The 15,501-nt window shown below is 39.3% G+C and overlaps 1 protein-coding gene across 1 annotated transcript in view; it reads right to left on the bottom strand.

Annotated features, from left to right (window-relative positions):
* The window catches only part of phkb (phosphorylase kinase, beta), an 82,908-nt gene that overhangs the window by 14,797 nt on the left and 52,610 nt on the right, over positions 1-15,501 (bottom strand). Inside the window, exons 15-17 of the mRNA XM_083900524.1 lie at positions 8,691-8,746; positions 7,269-7,362; positions 436-519 (exon numbers count right to left, since the gene is read on the bottom strand). Coding sequence (XP_083756650.1) covers positions 436-519; positions 7,269-7,362; positions 8,691-8,746 — 234 coding nt within the window. The remainder of the gene's footprint in view (positions 1-435; positions 520-7,268; positions 7,363-8,690; positions 8,747-15,501) is intronic.

The following is a 15,501-nucleotide window of genomic DNA, read 5'->3' on the forward strand; positions in this document are numbered from 1 at the left end:
TGTTCATGCTGTGACCTTCATTTGGGAATAACTGCAAATAACATCTGCCAGAAAGTACTAGGTCACACACACACACACACACACACACACTTTACTGTATGAACACACTCCCACAGCTTCATACAATACAGACACTGCAATTAGTCTTGAGAAGGACCAAATCCCATTCAGCATTCAATGGTGCATACTGTATGTGTGAAGAGGAGGCAAGTTCTTCATGCTGAATATATTCTGTATTTGTGTGGGTTTTTTTCCAGCTGCAGATAACTTTTTACTTCTGAGAGTGCTGGGGAAATATATGTAGATGTATATGTGGGAGGTGTGTTCATGGTCACCCATGACCTGTGCAGCAGGGCATCGTGTACTGGTCGTACAGTATCTGTACACATGCAAGTAAGCACATGTGTGTAGGTATGAGTGTGCATATTTAAATACCTTGCAGGTCCCAATGCAGCCCACTGGCCTATCTGGTCGCCCATTCAACTCCAGCTTTTTATTGGCGCCGAGGAAACGGTACGCCTACAGGAAGAAACACACACACACATTAATGCAAGTCTACTGCAAGGAGAAAACCAGAACGATCATCTGTAATCACAGCATTTCTTACGGATTCAAATATTTGATTGGAAAAGTAAAGCAGCACAGTTCCATGTCTTATCTTGAGGAAAGTGTGAGTTCATCATGCGTCTGTCCCACTGAGACAGGTCTGTTGTTGCAACGCAGCTGAAATTACCTCCATATGGCAGAGGAGCCACCTCGTGATATTATCTCTGTAATGTTATGAGACGTGGCGATAATGAAAGGTCCCTGCGCTGCCATCAGTGGCATGCTTAGTGGAACCAACTACACCCATGGGCACTGAAGCCGATAACAGCGTTGCACTGAGATGCAGAGGTCCATGAGAAGAGCTGAGTCCTCATTAAAATAAGTAAAAGACAGCATGCTGTTTGATAGTTTCCATAATAGCCACTTTGCCTGGTGCACATATCTAAACACATCCATTTTAAAAATTAATAACTGCACAGCACGGGGGCCTTCAGTCTCACACAGAAACCATCAGAGGCAAGTGTCTCTGTTCAAGCTGACAACACAAATTTGAGTTTGTAAGTCATGTATGGTAGGATCTCAAGCAGCGATGCTTTTGGTTGAATTATGGGAAATGTAAAATCCATTTGTTTTTAAGAGCTTGGCCCATACATCCATCTAACCATTATCTATACCACTTAAACTTAAAGGGTCATGGAAAGAGTTAGATTGGCTCATAAAGCAGAACATTATCAGTATGTGGTGTGTGTCTGCTGCTTTGATTTTAAACAAATTCTGCAAGTTACCTAACTTATTGGAATATATGAGTCAGAAGACCAGCGAAATCCCATGGATTAAACTATAGTATATTATTTCTAAAAGGGTTTGAAATAAGTAAATCAGAAACAGAACTTCTGGTCAATAAAATGCTCAAATAGTAGTTTTAAAACCAGGATTAGGTAGGTCAACAAGAGAAGTACTGTTATTTAAGCATGTAATCTGGACACTGACGTGAGATCAAGTCAAATATCAAAGCAGGTTTACGAGCGAAAAATGTTTACATCAGCTGTGTATACACGGGTGTCCAGAAGCTGGACGAGAGCTCAACATTTAAGCTCAACCTCAAAAGGTTTTAGCCAAAGAAGATGGGCGACCACTTGCTGAGGTTAACGCTCATATTTCATTTGGGGTAATTAATCCTGTGGGTTCAGTCAGAAAAAATATGATAGGCCCACCAATTTGATTTTGTACAGGGCTGACTCAGCTCAAACCTATTTGACAGCAGTGTGATTTGTGAGGTCTAATTTTGGCACTTGTGATGCGACTGCATAATTACATGAATAATAAAGGGCAAAATGTGAATAAAATCATCAACTGTTTTTTGCAGGTTCCAGAGTGATTATGCAGTAATGAAATCAAAATTCTCCCTGCAGTGTGTCAAAAACGCATAGGTGGGGAAAAAAGCAGGGTCTTCTCCTTCAGCCAGCTCTGAAATGGATTTTGAGATGGCACCAAAGAGCTTAAGAAAGCTGTTTCCAGATAACTGCTTTGGTGCTTCAGAGGAAAAACTAAGTCTTGCATTATCTTCTGCCAAAACACACTAATTCAAAGGCATAGAGAGAACGAAAATGGACATTGATTTCGCTGCTCTGCTTGCTTCAAGTCTAGTGGTGTGACATTTGCCACAAGTTACCATTTACTATACAAGTGTGCTCTCTAATCTGTCTGGCTAAAACCAGAGCACTTAGCCCTTTAGTGACAGCTTATAAATTCTAAAATCAAACATCCTGCCATGAAACAGCATCAACACACCCACACTCTCAAGTGGCACTGCAGGTAATCTGCCCATCAATCCCCCTGTGCCGCATTCTACCATCTCCAACTAACTGCAATACACGATGTCAGCCAAAAGGTGGTGCTCTGCTACTCCTGAACACTCACGAGCTGTATGGCTTGCACTGAAAACTAGAAAGATGGGAAGTTTCGGACAAAATAAAACAAATTATCGTTGGAAAAAAAAAAAAAAAAGAGTGTAGACTTAAATAAATGTTAATTGGTAAGGCAGCAGCACTGCAATTCCCAGGCCCACGATGAGACCTTGAGGAGAAAAGCCAGGGAGGTTGAAGGAACCTCTGCACCCAACACTTCCTGTGTGCAGAATACCAATGAAGAAGGACAACACACAGGCAGCCTATCAAAGCATCCTTTCATTCCCTCACATTTCCACTGACCACTGCACAAGCAGCCAAACAGGTGGGAGTAAGGTTCAGTAAGAGCCATATTTAAAAGCTGCATTTCTGCAGTGGCCACAAGGTGTGAGGGTGTACAACTGCCTAAATAATTTTTTTTCCCCCGCAAACAGTGAACATGTGACTGCTGGTATCACATCACATCATAGTCACGTCAATGTGTGCAATGAAACATTCCACTTCCTCTTAATTTTTAATGATTGGGTTGCATCATGAAATGAATTTTTTTGTTCTTTTTCTCAAAACAATACATCCTCATCCTCATCCTCATATATACCCTGAAAAAGCTGTGTTAATCTTATTCATTCCTCTGAGAAAAGTGTATTCCCTGAACCTCAAGGGAAGCATGAGGCGTATATTGTCACATCAAATGGATTTCTTTGCAAAGTTAGTACTGTTTTAGCATAAAATTCTCTAGAAAGCACTTCCTTGTGAGTTATGGTGGAGGGACAGCATTGGTTTCAGTTAAATGAAATCTGCCTCTGTAGTGACCAACAGTCATAACTGACAGAAATACAATACCAACCAGGTGTAAAATAATCAAATTTTCCTTAAAAGTCTTTTGAGATCTCCAGCCTTTGATCACTGCCTCTTTAGGGCCTAACATGGACGGCTCCTGATGTTGCTTGTCACAGACACATGTGATGAAAGCAAAAAGCACATCTTGCATATTGAGTTAAAGGGAGAAAAATAAGCAAATGAAATGAAGAAAAAAAAAAGGGGACACTATTTTTGGGCACAGCAGATATTTGCAATGAGGATAAGCATTAGAGTGCGCTGGTGGGAATAACACATTGCAAAATGTAATTACCACTCTTTCATTGTCAGGTAGATGTTGTCAACACAATCAAATGCTGTCAATAGATTAGGGACAAGGTGAGGTGAGCAAATGCAGCCTGCAGCAATGGAGACGGTGGTGACTCTGAGAAAAACAGATTCTGTCGAGGAAGAAAGACTGTCTGGGCTTCAGATTTAATATTCAGCAAAGACTCTGACTCACAATTGCATATCCATTCGAGCGGGAGAGCACCACAGAAGAAAGAGGCACATGGGGAACGAGGGAAGAAAGTAACCAGTATGACATTTCATATGCAGATGATAGAGCTCAAGGGGAGACCTGTTAGGTGAAACAGACATAATGCAGGTGGGGCAGGATGTAGTCCAAGAGGATAGAGCAGAAGAGAGTTGTGGGTATGTCATGGGTATGTTGTAGTAGCAGAGGGACAGAAGGCAGAAAGGCCTAGAGGAGACAGCCTGGAGCCTAGACAGATGACATGATAGGAGAAATTGTTTATAGAACAAGGTGTGGAAAACAAATGCCACATAACAGGTATGACAGATGAGCAGCAGGGGCTAGGGAGAAGAGCAGGGTGTGACTGACAGATGTGGCAGGAGACACACAAGCCTGGGAGATAGAGGACTTCAAATGGTACACATGCAGATGAGGTGCTAGATCTTGAGACTAAGGTTTGAGTGACAGAATCAATGGGACGTGAAACACTTGAAAGAAGAGGTGTAGTGCTTGGTGTCATGCATATGACATTACAAGTGGAGTAATCTGCTTAAGATGAAAGAAGCAAAGTGAGCAGGATGAAAATAGCTGTAAGTGCTGGACGTGTTACTCACACAGTTCCATCAGATTGAGTTACAACAGACCAAAGGAGCATCTGTACTGTTAATAATCTGATGTAGTGGCCGATGTTATGACACCTCACTGGAATATTTAGATTCCCAGAAGGACTGCTGCAATATTTAATCAAAGATCGACATTGCTGCATTCCAGGATTGAGAGTCAAAAGAAGGATCCAATTCCAAGTTGGTACAAATGAAGAAATACCATTCCACTATCAATGTTGCCGCAAATCTTTGGGGGCATGGCTTCAACAAGATGTAGGAAAACGTCTCTGAGATTAAGCTCCATGTTGAGTACACTTGTGATTTGTCAGCTGCACATTCATGGAACCAATCTCCTGTGCTACCACAAATCAAAGGTGCTCTATTAGATTTGTTGACTGGGGATGTCATCTGATTTCATCAAACTCACAGAGATGATGGTGCATCCAATTTGGGATGACCACAGCTGGAAGTAGCCATGAGAAGATGGTGAACTGTGGCTGCACGCCAGTGACAACAATAATCAGGTTGTGGCATTTAAACAATGATGGATTAGAATTAGGTACCAAAAGATTCCCAAGAAAACATTTCCCCACACCATCAAACCACCAGCAACACCAGCCTGGACCTTTGACACAAAGCAGGCTGGGTCCTTGGGCTCATGCTGTTTTGAACCTTCATGCTTCACCAAGAACCCAGGATTCATGGAATATAAATACAGAGGTGGAACCCAGCGTGATCCTCTGCTGCAGTGGTGTATCTGCCTCAAGGCTTGATGTGCTGTGCATTCTGAGAGGCTTTTCTGTTCCCCACAGTTGTAAAGATTGGTTATCTATGCGTTACCTGAGTCTGTCAGCTCCAACCCGTCTGGTCATTCTTCTCTGACCTCACTCATAAACGAAGTAGGTTGTCACTGACTGACTGATTTTTTTTTCAAAACTCTGTTGTGCAAAACATTTTGCAGTTTTAAAACTACTCCCACCAGTCTGCAATCATAACAGGATCAAAGTTGTTGAGATCACATTTTGTCCTCATTCTGATTTTTGATGTAAAACTTAACTGAAGCTCCTGACCTGTAACTGCATAATAATATCATTCCAATTATGTACTGAACTGCTGCCAAAATACATAAAAGGATAGTGGCATGAACAAGTCAGTGTACAGGTGTTCAGAAAGAACCTGGCCACTATACTTTGTAGTGTTTTATAAGAAGAGCATTCATGATGTATATAATTACAGTTTCATTAAAATGTGTATTCCATTATTCATATTGAATACATTAATTTATTAACTTACTATTTCATTTGCTTAAAGTTATACTAGAATACATTAAATTTGGAATTTGATCTGATTTGGAAGTGTGATGAGAAGATTAGCTCGTGGATTGAGATTGTTCCTTACCTCTTTTGTTCAAGGCATTTGGTTGACAGGTTATTAAACAGTGCATCAGGGTTCTTAATGTATCACATAGGTTTTGGGTAATGTTTTAATTGGTCAGCTGCAAAAATGTCTGTCATTTTTCTAATTTTAGGCAGGACCCAAACGTTTATTACAAATCTTCAATCTTCACACTTCAAATCTTCGAGAACCACCAAGTACTGACATCTATATCAGAACTGCTTAAGCTGATCTTTAAATATTCAAGTGAGAGAAGTAAACAGAAGTGACTGCAAATAAAATGTCTAATGCTTTCAGAACTCAGCATTTGGAATATCTTCCATCACATACAGAGCCATCTGACATAACCTTCAGAGAGCAAATATAAAACCACTCAGCTCCTATGCTTCTTCAATTTGGCAAAGTGAAAACGGGACAACTCTACCATCGTGCAGATCAATCAACAAGAACAATCACTGTTCGACTAATCAATTGCTTTAACCAATCCACGCACGGCCTTGCTGTGATTGATGGGACAATCCGGACAAAAATCTTAAGAGTGGAAAATCTTGGACTGACAACAAGATGGACTGACTGAGCCAAGTTCTGCTCGGGTATTGATAGCTGAAATATAATCTGGCTGACAGTAGGATTGATTTGTGTAGTTGCTGCAGTAGTGGTGGTGGGGTGCCATCAATAGCCTGTCACAGTTTCCCTCAAATTTCCTTCTCGTCCTTCACAATAAACAGGAATCACTGAAAATCTAATTTTTACGCTTAAGAATAAACCAAGCAACAAGACATGGCTGCAAATCATGCTTTTCACAAAAGTCTTTAATCATTGTGGTTTCAACTGACTATTAACAATTTGCCATCCTTGCACAGAGGCTGGCTAATCATAGCTTAGCAACCGTTGCTAGGCACAACGGACAGACCAAGCTTTCTACACAAACTGAAGCTGTTTGCATGGAGCTATACACCATTTTAAGATAAATGGATGGTTGTTGTACTAGGCTACCGATATTAGCATGCCTGCCTAATTATTTGCAAAGTAGCATAACTTATTCACCGGGTAAACCTGCAAAAAAAATATGATTGACATTTTTTGACTTTCTGTGTCAAAGTGAGAGTGAGCAACGAAATGGATCTGTTGCAGCTCCTGTATGTGTTGGAGCCAAAACATTTGGTCATTAATGTGTTTTTTACGGAGGGGATTAGCAGCTAATTAGCATAGCTAGCACCACTGGCATGGCAAAATGATGTGTGTAACCCATAGACTGCATTGCTGCATTTTCAGTGTTAATGTGCTTTGAAATGTACCTATCTTTACACAGGAGAATAAAATGGGACACATTTAGCATGTCCACCCAAATGTGAAGTTACAGCACTGCCAATCAGGGCTGTCGTCCACTGATAAGCATGACTGAAACTGTTTCTTTGTAAACTTTTTTTTTGCACTTCCTGTAATGCAAAAGCTATAGATTCCAAAGTGGCTTGTGGTTACCTTGACCAGTTCTTTCTGAGGCCAGATCTGGATTGGCTCCACCTGCTGGGGAGTCTGGGTCTGAATGCCATAGGTGTTCAGGAAAACCTGCAATCTGCACATGGAGGAAAACAAAAACACCTTTTACACAAACTTTTATTTTACTGTACATATTGTTAAGAAAACAATTGTTTAATTAAAACAATTAAAATTACAATGTTTAACTTTGGTGACTTTTGTTGCCTCTGTTTAGTTTTTGCGAACACGAACAATGTTTTTTGTTCATTGTGTACATACTGTTGTCAAGCAAAACTATCAGACAGCTGAACAACTGGGTTTTTTAACAGTAGAATTCACACTAACCCTGATAACTATTTGTGAGAACTTTTTCCCACAACAAGTACCTCCCAAATGAATATCTGCTAGTAAACACTATGGTGCATTGCACTACTACTGTTAGCAGTATAGTCAATGCTACTGTATCTGTCCTTAATAAAAATAAACCACTAATAAATACATTTATGTCACACATTTTCCTTTATGTTTACAGTCATCCTCCAACACTGTTCACACTGTCTTGCTTTGCTATCATAATGTTGCTGTTGCCTCGGTCTTTCTTGACATAAAACAAAGCTCTTCCTGTTTGCAGTGTGGAAATGTTGCTGGATGACACAAGACCTAAGGACCGCTATACTAAGAAAAACACAGAAAGTGTTGTGTGGTGCTAACAGGCTTAATCATCACCGAGTGAACTCATTAAAAAATTATGAAATGTGGTAATGAAATGAAAATGTAAAAATAAATTACATTTGTATACTTTTAAATGCTACACACACAGCCACTTATTTTAGCATGCCCTTTGTAATGCAAACCTTAAACTTACATTAAGAATTCCCTTGTTAATCTCTTTAAAATCTGTCTACACTGATTTAGCCTTAGCCTACACATCAATCTATTGACCTCCTATGATCCCTGTATTCTTATATAAATACACAAACTTATAAATATAAACCTCCTGTGGTAAACACATTAGTTATCATGAAGCCATAGCTGTTACTGAGACACAGTAGATTGATAGTGTAACAGTGTCGTAAGATTACTGCAGTGAGAACGGGGCTGCAAGAAGAGCAGTAATTGAAGCTACAGGTTAACAGGCTTCAAAGTCGTTCGACCTGGTTTAACACACACACTCCCACACACTTACACATGTATCCAAGCATGCCTCCCACACAACTACACACACACACACACATAGAAGCCCACAAGCAAAATGTGAGAAGTGACAGATGATGGTAGAGGTCACGCTCAGCTCCAGCTATAAAAGCTCACCACAATTACAACCCTCAGAGCTGAATAGGAGAGAGACTGGAAATAACCCAGCTTTATGGCCCACAAAACATTGAGACACACACACACACACTAATATATGCATATACACATTACCTCTGACTCTCAGCAATGAGAGCCACGTGAATCACAACATCATTCTCGATGGGACCCTGCAAAAGAGACAGAGCAGAAAAATGAGTATGTGAAGGAGCACATGCCTGCTGCATGTTGCATCCCTGTGTCTATAATGTTTCAATGCTCTAGACTGGTAGAAAATGTTATAGGAACAAGAAAAGGGGGGAAATGGTTTTCTCCATGGTATTAAAAACACAATAGAAAATGAAAAATATCGCATTTTGAATGACAGAGAGACTAATTAAAAATCTGAAAATTAAATATTTCTGTATATTTTTTGTGCATTTCATTCAGTCAAAGGCTTGAAATCAGTTTGTGGCCACTGCTTCTCTGATGTGGAACACACTAATATCCTAGGAGAGACACTAATGGTCAAAGAAAAATAAAAATCTGAACAATCACTGTGGTAAGCAGAATACGAAAGATCTGTCTGCTGACAACTTTCTATTCACTCTGGTTATACTGCACTTAGAATAATGTAAGATCAATGGAAAAGGAACTTTAAAAAAGTGGATTTTTATTGCTTTCATGGAAGACGAATGTCAACGTTCCAATTCATAACGACATACAAACGGTAGCATTTGGCTGTGGTACAGCAGCATGTCACTCATGCTGCCTGCAATGCAGAGTGAGGAAAATGAAAAACAGGGACAGTGTGGAGAAAGGAGGAAAAAAAAAAGGTAAGAAAGACAGAACAGTCAATTCAGACATCAGATACGAGACATGAGAGACGCACAACACAGAATAAATCAAATGCAAATGAAGCACGGGTGTTGAAAGAGACCTAAGACGTTACGGATACATCAATCAGTTTGTGGATATGAGAGTAAAAATATCATTGTCATCTTTAGTAAAGGAAGACATGTTTGCATTTCTGCTGTTCTGCCTCTGTTATGTTTATAATATTAACAGAACAGCAGAAATATTATGCCTGTATATCTAAAAATGATCAGTTGTACATCCATCAGTTAGCCCTATGTTTACAAATCTGATTAAGGGGAGTGCTACCATATCCATAAATATGACAGCAGTGTTGAGATGGAGCTAAGGTGTGCAAAAGAAAAAAGACGAGGCAGGCAACAGGAAGACAGCTGCCATAAAACACCGAAAAATAGGTTGAGTGCAACTGTATTTCTTTCTCATCTGCTCAGCTTTAATCTAACAAAAAACATTTGTTAATGACAGATTTATGGATTTTATGTATTAAACATGCATTTTTTTCTCTGTCAAAGAACTATGTGTACTGTAAGATTGATGTAGGCTACATTGAGTGTATGTAAGTGAAAGCCGTCACTGCATTGAGTGACAGAATATCCAGGGTTGTTTAGGACTGGCTCACATAAGCAGCAGCCTCTTATCTGGTCCTCATTATAGACAGGCACACATAGACTCGTGCTTATATCTCTGAGGGGACACTCATTGACATAATATACATACATTGCTCCTCACCCCAACCTATTCCATTACAAATACCTACACCTTTGTGTCACTCTATCTAGAGCTGAAACGATTAATCGATGAATTACTATTACTAAATTACTAAATTAATCACCAACTATTTTGATAATCGATAATCGGTTTGAAGCTTTTTTCATTATTAAAACAAGATTTTCTGTCTTTGTTTTAGCTTCTTAAATGTGAATATTTTCTTGCTTTCTTTGCTCCACATAAAATAAATAATTAAAACTGAATCATTTTGGTTTGTGGACAAAACAAAACTTTTGAGAACATAATAATGTCCAGCTTTGACACACACTGATCAACGTTTTTTAAAATTTTCTGACATTTTATGGACCAAACGATTCATCGAGAAAATAATCGACAGATTAATCGATTACGAAAATAATCGTTAGTTGCAGCTCTAACTCTAACCTAAACCTGAAGTCTTCACCCTAAAACAGTCAGTGACAGAACTCAGAGCCAGGGGACAACACAGAACTAAGCACGCTCATGGAGATGAACATGCACACAAACATATTCAGGAGTTTAGATCTGGACATCCTTACAAAAACACACTCATCCATCCATTATCTACCGATTTATCCTCCACCGGACGGTTGCAGGGGGTGCTGTGCCTATCTCAGCTGACATAGGGCGATAGGCGGTGTACACCCTGGACGTTTCGCCAGTAAAACACACTCATATTTGGTCTAATTTCTTCATGACTTTCATGACATAATGCATTCCCTGGCCCCTTAAACTTAAAGAGTCTCGAACTCAATTGACCCGGGTGCCACTGAGCATCTACTTTGGCCAGTCAGGTGAAAAAACAAAACTATTTGGGGAAAAAGCGACTGTTCAGTAGGGGCGATATGAGCTTAAAATGATAAAACAATATACCATCATGATGTTGCAACAACAATATTTTATTGAAATGTATTTAATTTGTCTTATATGTATTTCATTGCCTCGTGTGAGTGGTTTACGTCTTTTATTATTCTGTACAGCACTTAACTCCACTGTGGTTGTGTTAAAGTGCTTTACAAATAAAGTTGGATTGGATTAGAGGATTTCAAAATAAAAGTGTTTGTTTCAATATGCAACAATTTTAATCCGCATTTAAAAAAAAAAAAACATATTTATGATGCAAAATTCATCAATTAGATAAATATACATACAGAAATGACTCATAATGATATCGTTTGGAGGGCTAAGAGAAGTTGGCTCGCAGGCCATGATTTTGAGACCGCTGCTTTATAAGCTCAAATCCAAACCTTTAAAAGTCATGTTAAGAGAAGCAGCAAAATCATCCTTGCCGTTCCAGAACATCTTAACTCTGTAAGGTCGAATAGTCACACTGGTTTGCCCAAAGACAGTAATATGAGAGAGAGAGAGAGACAGAGACAGAGAGAGGAGACATTTTGTTTGGCTGATTTAGTCGTAGCCAACAACCTCATTATGATCAATCAGAGAGCAGAGAGAGAACACAGGGGGGTGGGGGGTGGCTGAGTAGCAGAAAAGGCTGAGCACAAATCTTTCCTGATGAGTGTTGGAGCAATGGCTCCTAAACTGCAATGCAACTCTCTCATTAGTGATGGTCTCTGAGCAGACAAAGAACTAATTTGGCAAAGGACAAGATATGGAAATCTATAAAGGAGACATGGGAGGTTATGTTCTCTCTCTATCTCTGTATCACTCTCTCTCTCTCTTCTCCACGTACCACAGTTGTTCTTTGCTGACAGACTAAAGTGCGAGAGCCACAGGGAGGAAAATGAGATGAATCCTTAAATGTTTCTTTAAAGAACCTTTTAAGACGAACCCTAAAAACATTAATGTAGCGTGAAAATGGCCACGCAACATTGACGTCGTTAGGGTTGTCAAGTCTGAGAAGAGAGTGCACAAGGAAAGATATGTTGTTTCCCTGCAGGGACTATGCAATTGACTGGTAGTTAACAAATGAAATGGAAAAAAAAAACAAGTTGATATCTACATTCTACTGGGAATCACAAACTGCAGAGGAAGAAGGCCAGGCTGGCATCGGGAGGCTGAGGGAGCCATAGTTATTAATTGCATCACTTCAACATGAAATATCTCTTGGAAAGCACTCAACATCACTGACTGATGGAGTCGAACAGTGGAGTGTTTTCAAGAGCGAACTTTGCTGGTGAGTGATTCAGCTGTTGACAACTAAAAAGCAGCTTGTTCTTGATCTAAGGGTGGAGGCACAATACGTTTGCTGTGACATCACCAACAATAAACTTTAGATCTACTATCCAAAATACAGCTGAACTAGTTCCTCTCATATATATACTTGGAGTAGTAACCCAGTATCTTTTTTTTTTTTGCACAATTTGCTTCAGTCAACTTCAAAACCTACACCACCTTGACAATTTCTACCATCTTGAACCACAGCACCAGTTAAAAGGGCAACCATAATTAAATCATTTGAGTTTGGCCTCTAATATTGTTCTAGTTAATTGAAATGCAAACATGATTCATTTATTCATGAGTCAAGCAAATCAGTTAGAACTATACAACAAGGTTTCTTTTATACCAAATTGACCAAGACAAAGACCTTTAAATATGGACATGAAAGCAAGAGGAACTTGGAAAGAAAGAATTCCAAACTTGTTCCTATTACTTTACTTTAATTACTGTATGTACAATAAACCATTAAAGAGCTCATATTATACCCTATTTCTCCAAGTTACCGTAGTTCCCTGGTGTCCTAATGAACATGTCTGTGACATGCTTTGGTCAAAATACCATAAGGATGAAGCACCACAGCAGTTCAATCACCCTGCCAAAACAGCCCTGTTCAGAATGCTCTGTTTAGTAGTATCTCTTTAGGTCCACGTAAAAGGTCAGCCACAGACTCTACTGGGAGCAAACAACAGTTAGCGTTAGGAAAAGTGATCATTTGCAGGCTCTAGCAGGCACATTGCCGTCATATATAACATGTATCCACTCGACAGATGAATCCTCTGAGGTTGGAAGTGTGTGTAGAACTCTGTGCTGCACTGTGGAGCCAAGAACAGAACTTTTAGAACTAAAACGTTGATTTTACATAATATGGGACCTTTAAACTTAAAGACATAAACTGGCACTTAACTCACAAATATCACAGAAGTCTATGCCAAAGGTAGTTACTGTAAATAACATATTTATGCAACAGCACAAGAACATTTGTCTACACTTAGAAACCAACAGCTCAGCAGTCCCACAGTCACAGGCTGGTGCTGAGAGAGACTGGACTGGGCCAGTTAAGACATATTTGTTTTCCTCTGATGATAAAGCGGTTGCTATTTTATCCTTCACCACTGTATGAAAAAGAATGAAAAAAGAAAATGAACACAGCAACACGAGCGTTATTGTGAAGAGTCACCACTTTATCCAAAGTCATTATTTAACACCTTGCTGCATCTGTGAAATATAGACCAAACGCAAATGAAGGAGTAAGTGAACGCACGAGTAAACACAGAAAGACAAATGAACAAATACACACGATGACACAAGTCACACGAGAATAAATGGACTCTTCCTCTCTGCACAATAACAGAGGAAGACTCACCAAAAAAAAAGACTTTTAAAATAGCTCAGTGTACCTCTGTTGTTCTTCTTAAACCCTGACAGAAGTCTTGCACTATACATGAGAGTCACTAAACAGGCTACAGGCTCAGTTACTAACATGAAAACAAAAAAAACTCTGGCCTATGATACAGTCCAATAGACCCTGACACAAGTGTGTAACATAAAGTATCAATTAGACATGCTTTTAATGAGAGCTACAGCAGGTTTACAGCTGCAGGACAGACTGGTAGTGCTGTGCTGAGGAGGCTGAGGGCCCGGCCACTGCGTCCTGTACCTCAGAGATATATGGCTGCGCTACATTTGACAAAGTGAAAAGGCATTTCCCACAGAATTCTGCTTTGATTCCCTGCAGAAAAGAAATGAATTCCAGCTCTGCGTCGTTTGACTTTTCCCCCCCAAATTAATCGCAGCCAGTCGTGGCACGATACGAGAAGTGTCTGATGCCCTTCTTTGCTTCCTTCCTCCATTCCTACTCCACCTTGTCTCCCTTCCTTCATTCTAACCTTTGTTTTCTTCCCTTTTCCTCCTTTCGCTGTCCTTCCCTCCAAATTTCATTCTTTTATTTTCTCCCTCCCATTGAGACTTTCTCTTTCCCTTCCTGCTCTCTACCTTTCTACCAGGGATGCAAATCTTTGGGTGGCTCACGATTCGATACGATTCTTAGGGTCACGATTCGATTCAAAACCGATTCTCGATTCAAACGATTCTCGATTCCAAAATTGATACAATGCATAGTGTGTTAAGGCAAATTATGGCATCAAAACAATACAGCTTGTATAAGGTAATGTGATAATGTGATCACACAAAGGCAAACTTAAGACAAAAGTTAACATTTACTTAGTGTAAATGTTAACTTTGAAATGTTAAAACTTACTTAGTGTACAAACAAATAACTTGCATAAATAAAAGCTTAGGCTAGCTGCATTTTTCTCCCAGAAGTTACAAAAATAAACTGTACACAAATAACACAAACTGGTGTTTTGTGTGGTTTTTCAAAATAGAAATAATAGAAAATAGATTTTTTTTTTTTCATAAATAGATGTTTGTTTATGAATCGTGGATGATTAGAATCATGATTCCTATGTGAATCGATTTTTTCCCCCACCCCTACTTTCTTTGTCTTATGACCCATGCCTTCTGCCCTTTCTTCTCTTTCTTTTTCTATCTGTTTTTCTACCATGTCCCCTCCTTCAATATTGTTTTTCTTCCTCTGAATTTCTTTTTTATATATATCTTCAGTCTGATGTTTTTGTCAGTAAACAAAAAAAAAACAATCAAACTTCAAACTTCAAAGAGTGTTATGATTTGAACCTCAAACTTATTTGTGTCTGAAAAAATTAGGATACTGACAAAGCATAGATTCATCTGAACCGAGACTGAATGACTACTTTACAGATGAGCAAGGGGATGTGCATGTTTGAAAGTAAAATATACAGAAAAAAATGATTTGCAGGAAAACTACATACAGAAGTGCAAGTGTAAGTAGTGTGTGGGTTCATGGTTTGAGTAAATATCGATGTGAATTGTCTACTTATTTTCCTCTTTCAGCTCAATATTTAATCACTGCAGCAGAAGTGCACAGAAAACATGCTCCTTAACTGAATATATGCAACGCTATATCAAGGTCAGGTCCCTCACAGTGCGCCGTTAGCGAAGTGCGGCACAAGGACGGCAGCCTCAAGCAAGCGTCACGTTACAAAGGAATAAAACATTCAAAGACTTTCATGAAGTTAAAAAGCAAGTAAGGGAATTTATCCAC

Source organism: Microchirus variegatus, assembly GCF_963457635.1.
Source record: "Microchirus variegatus genome assembly, chromosome: 14".
Classification (NCBI taxonomy): Eukaryota; Metazoa; Chordata; class Actinopteri; order Pleuronectiformes; family Soleidae; genus Microchirus; species Microchirus variegatus.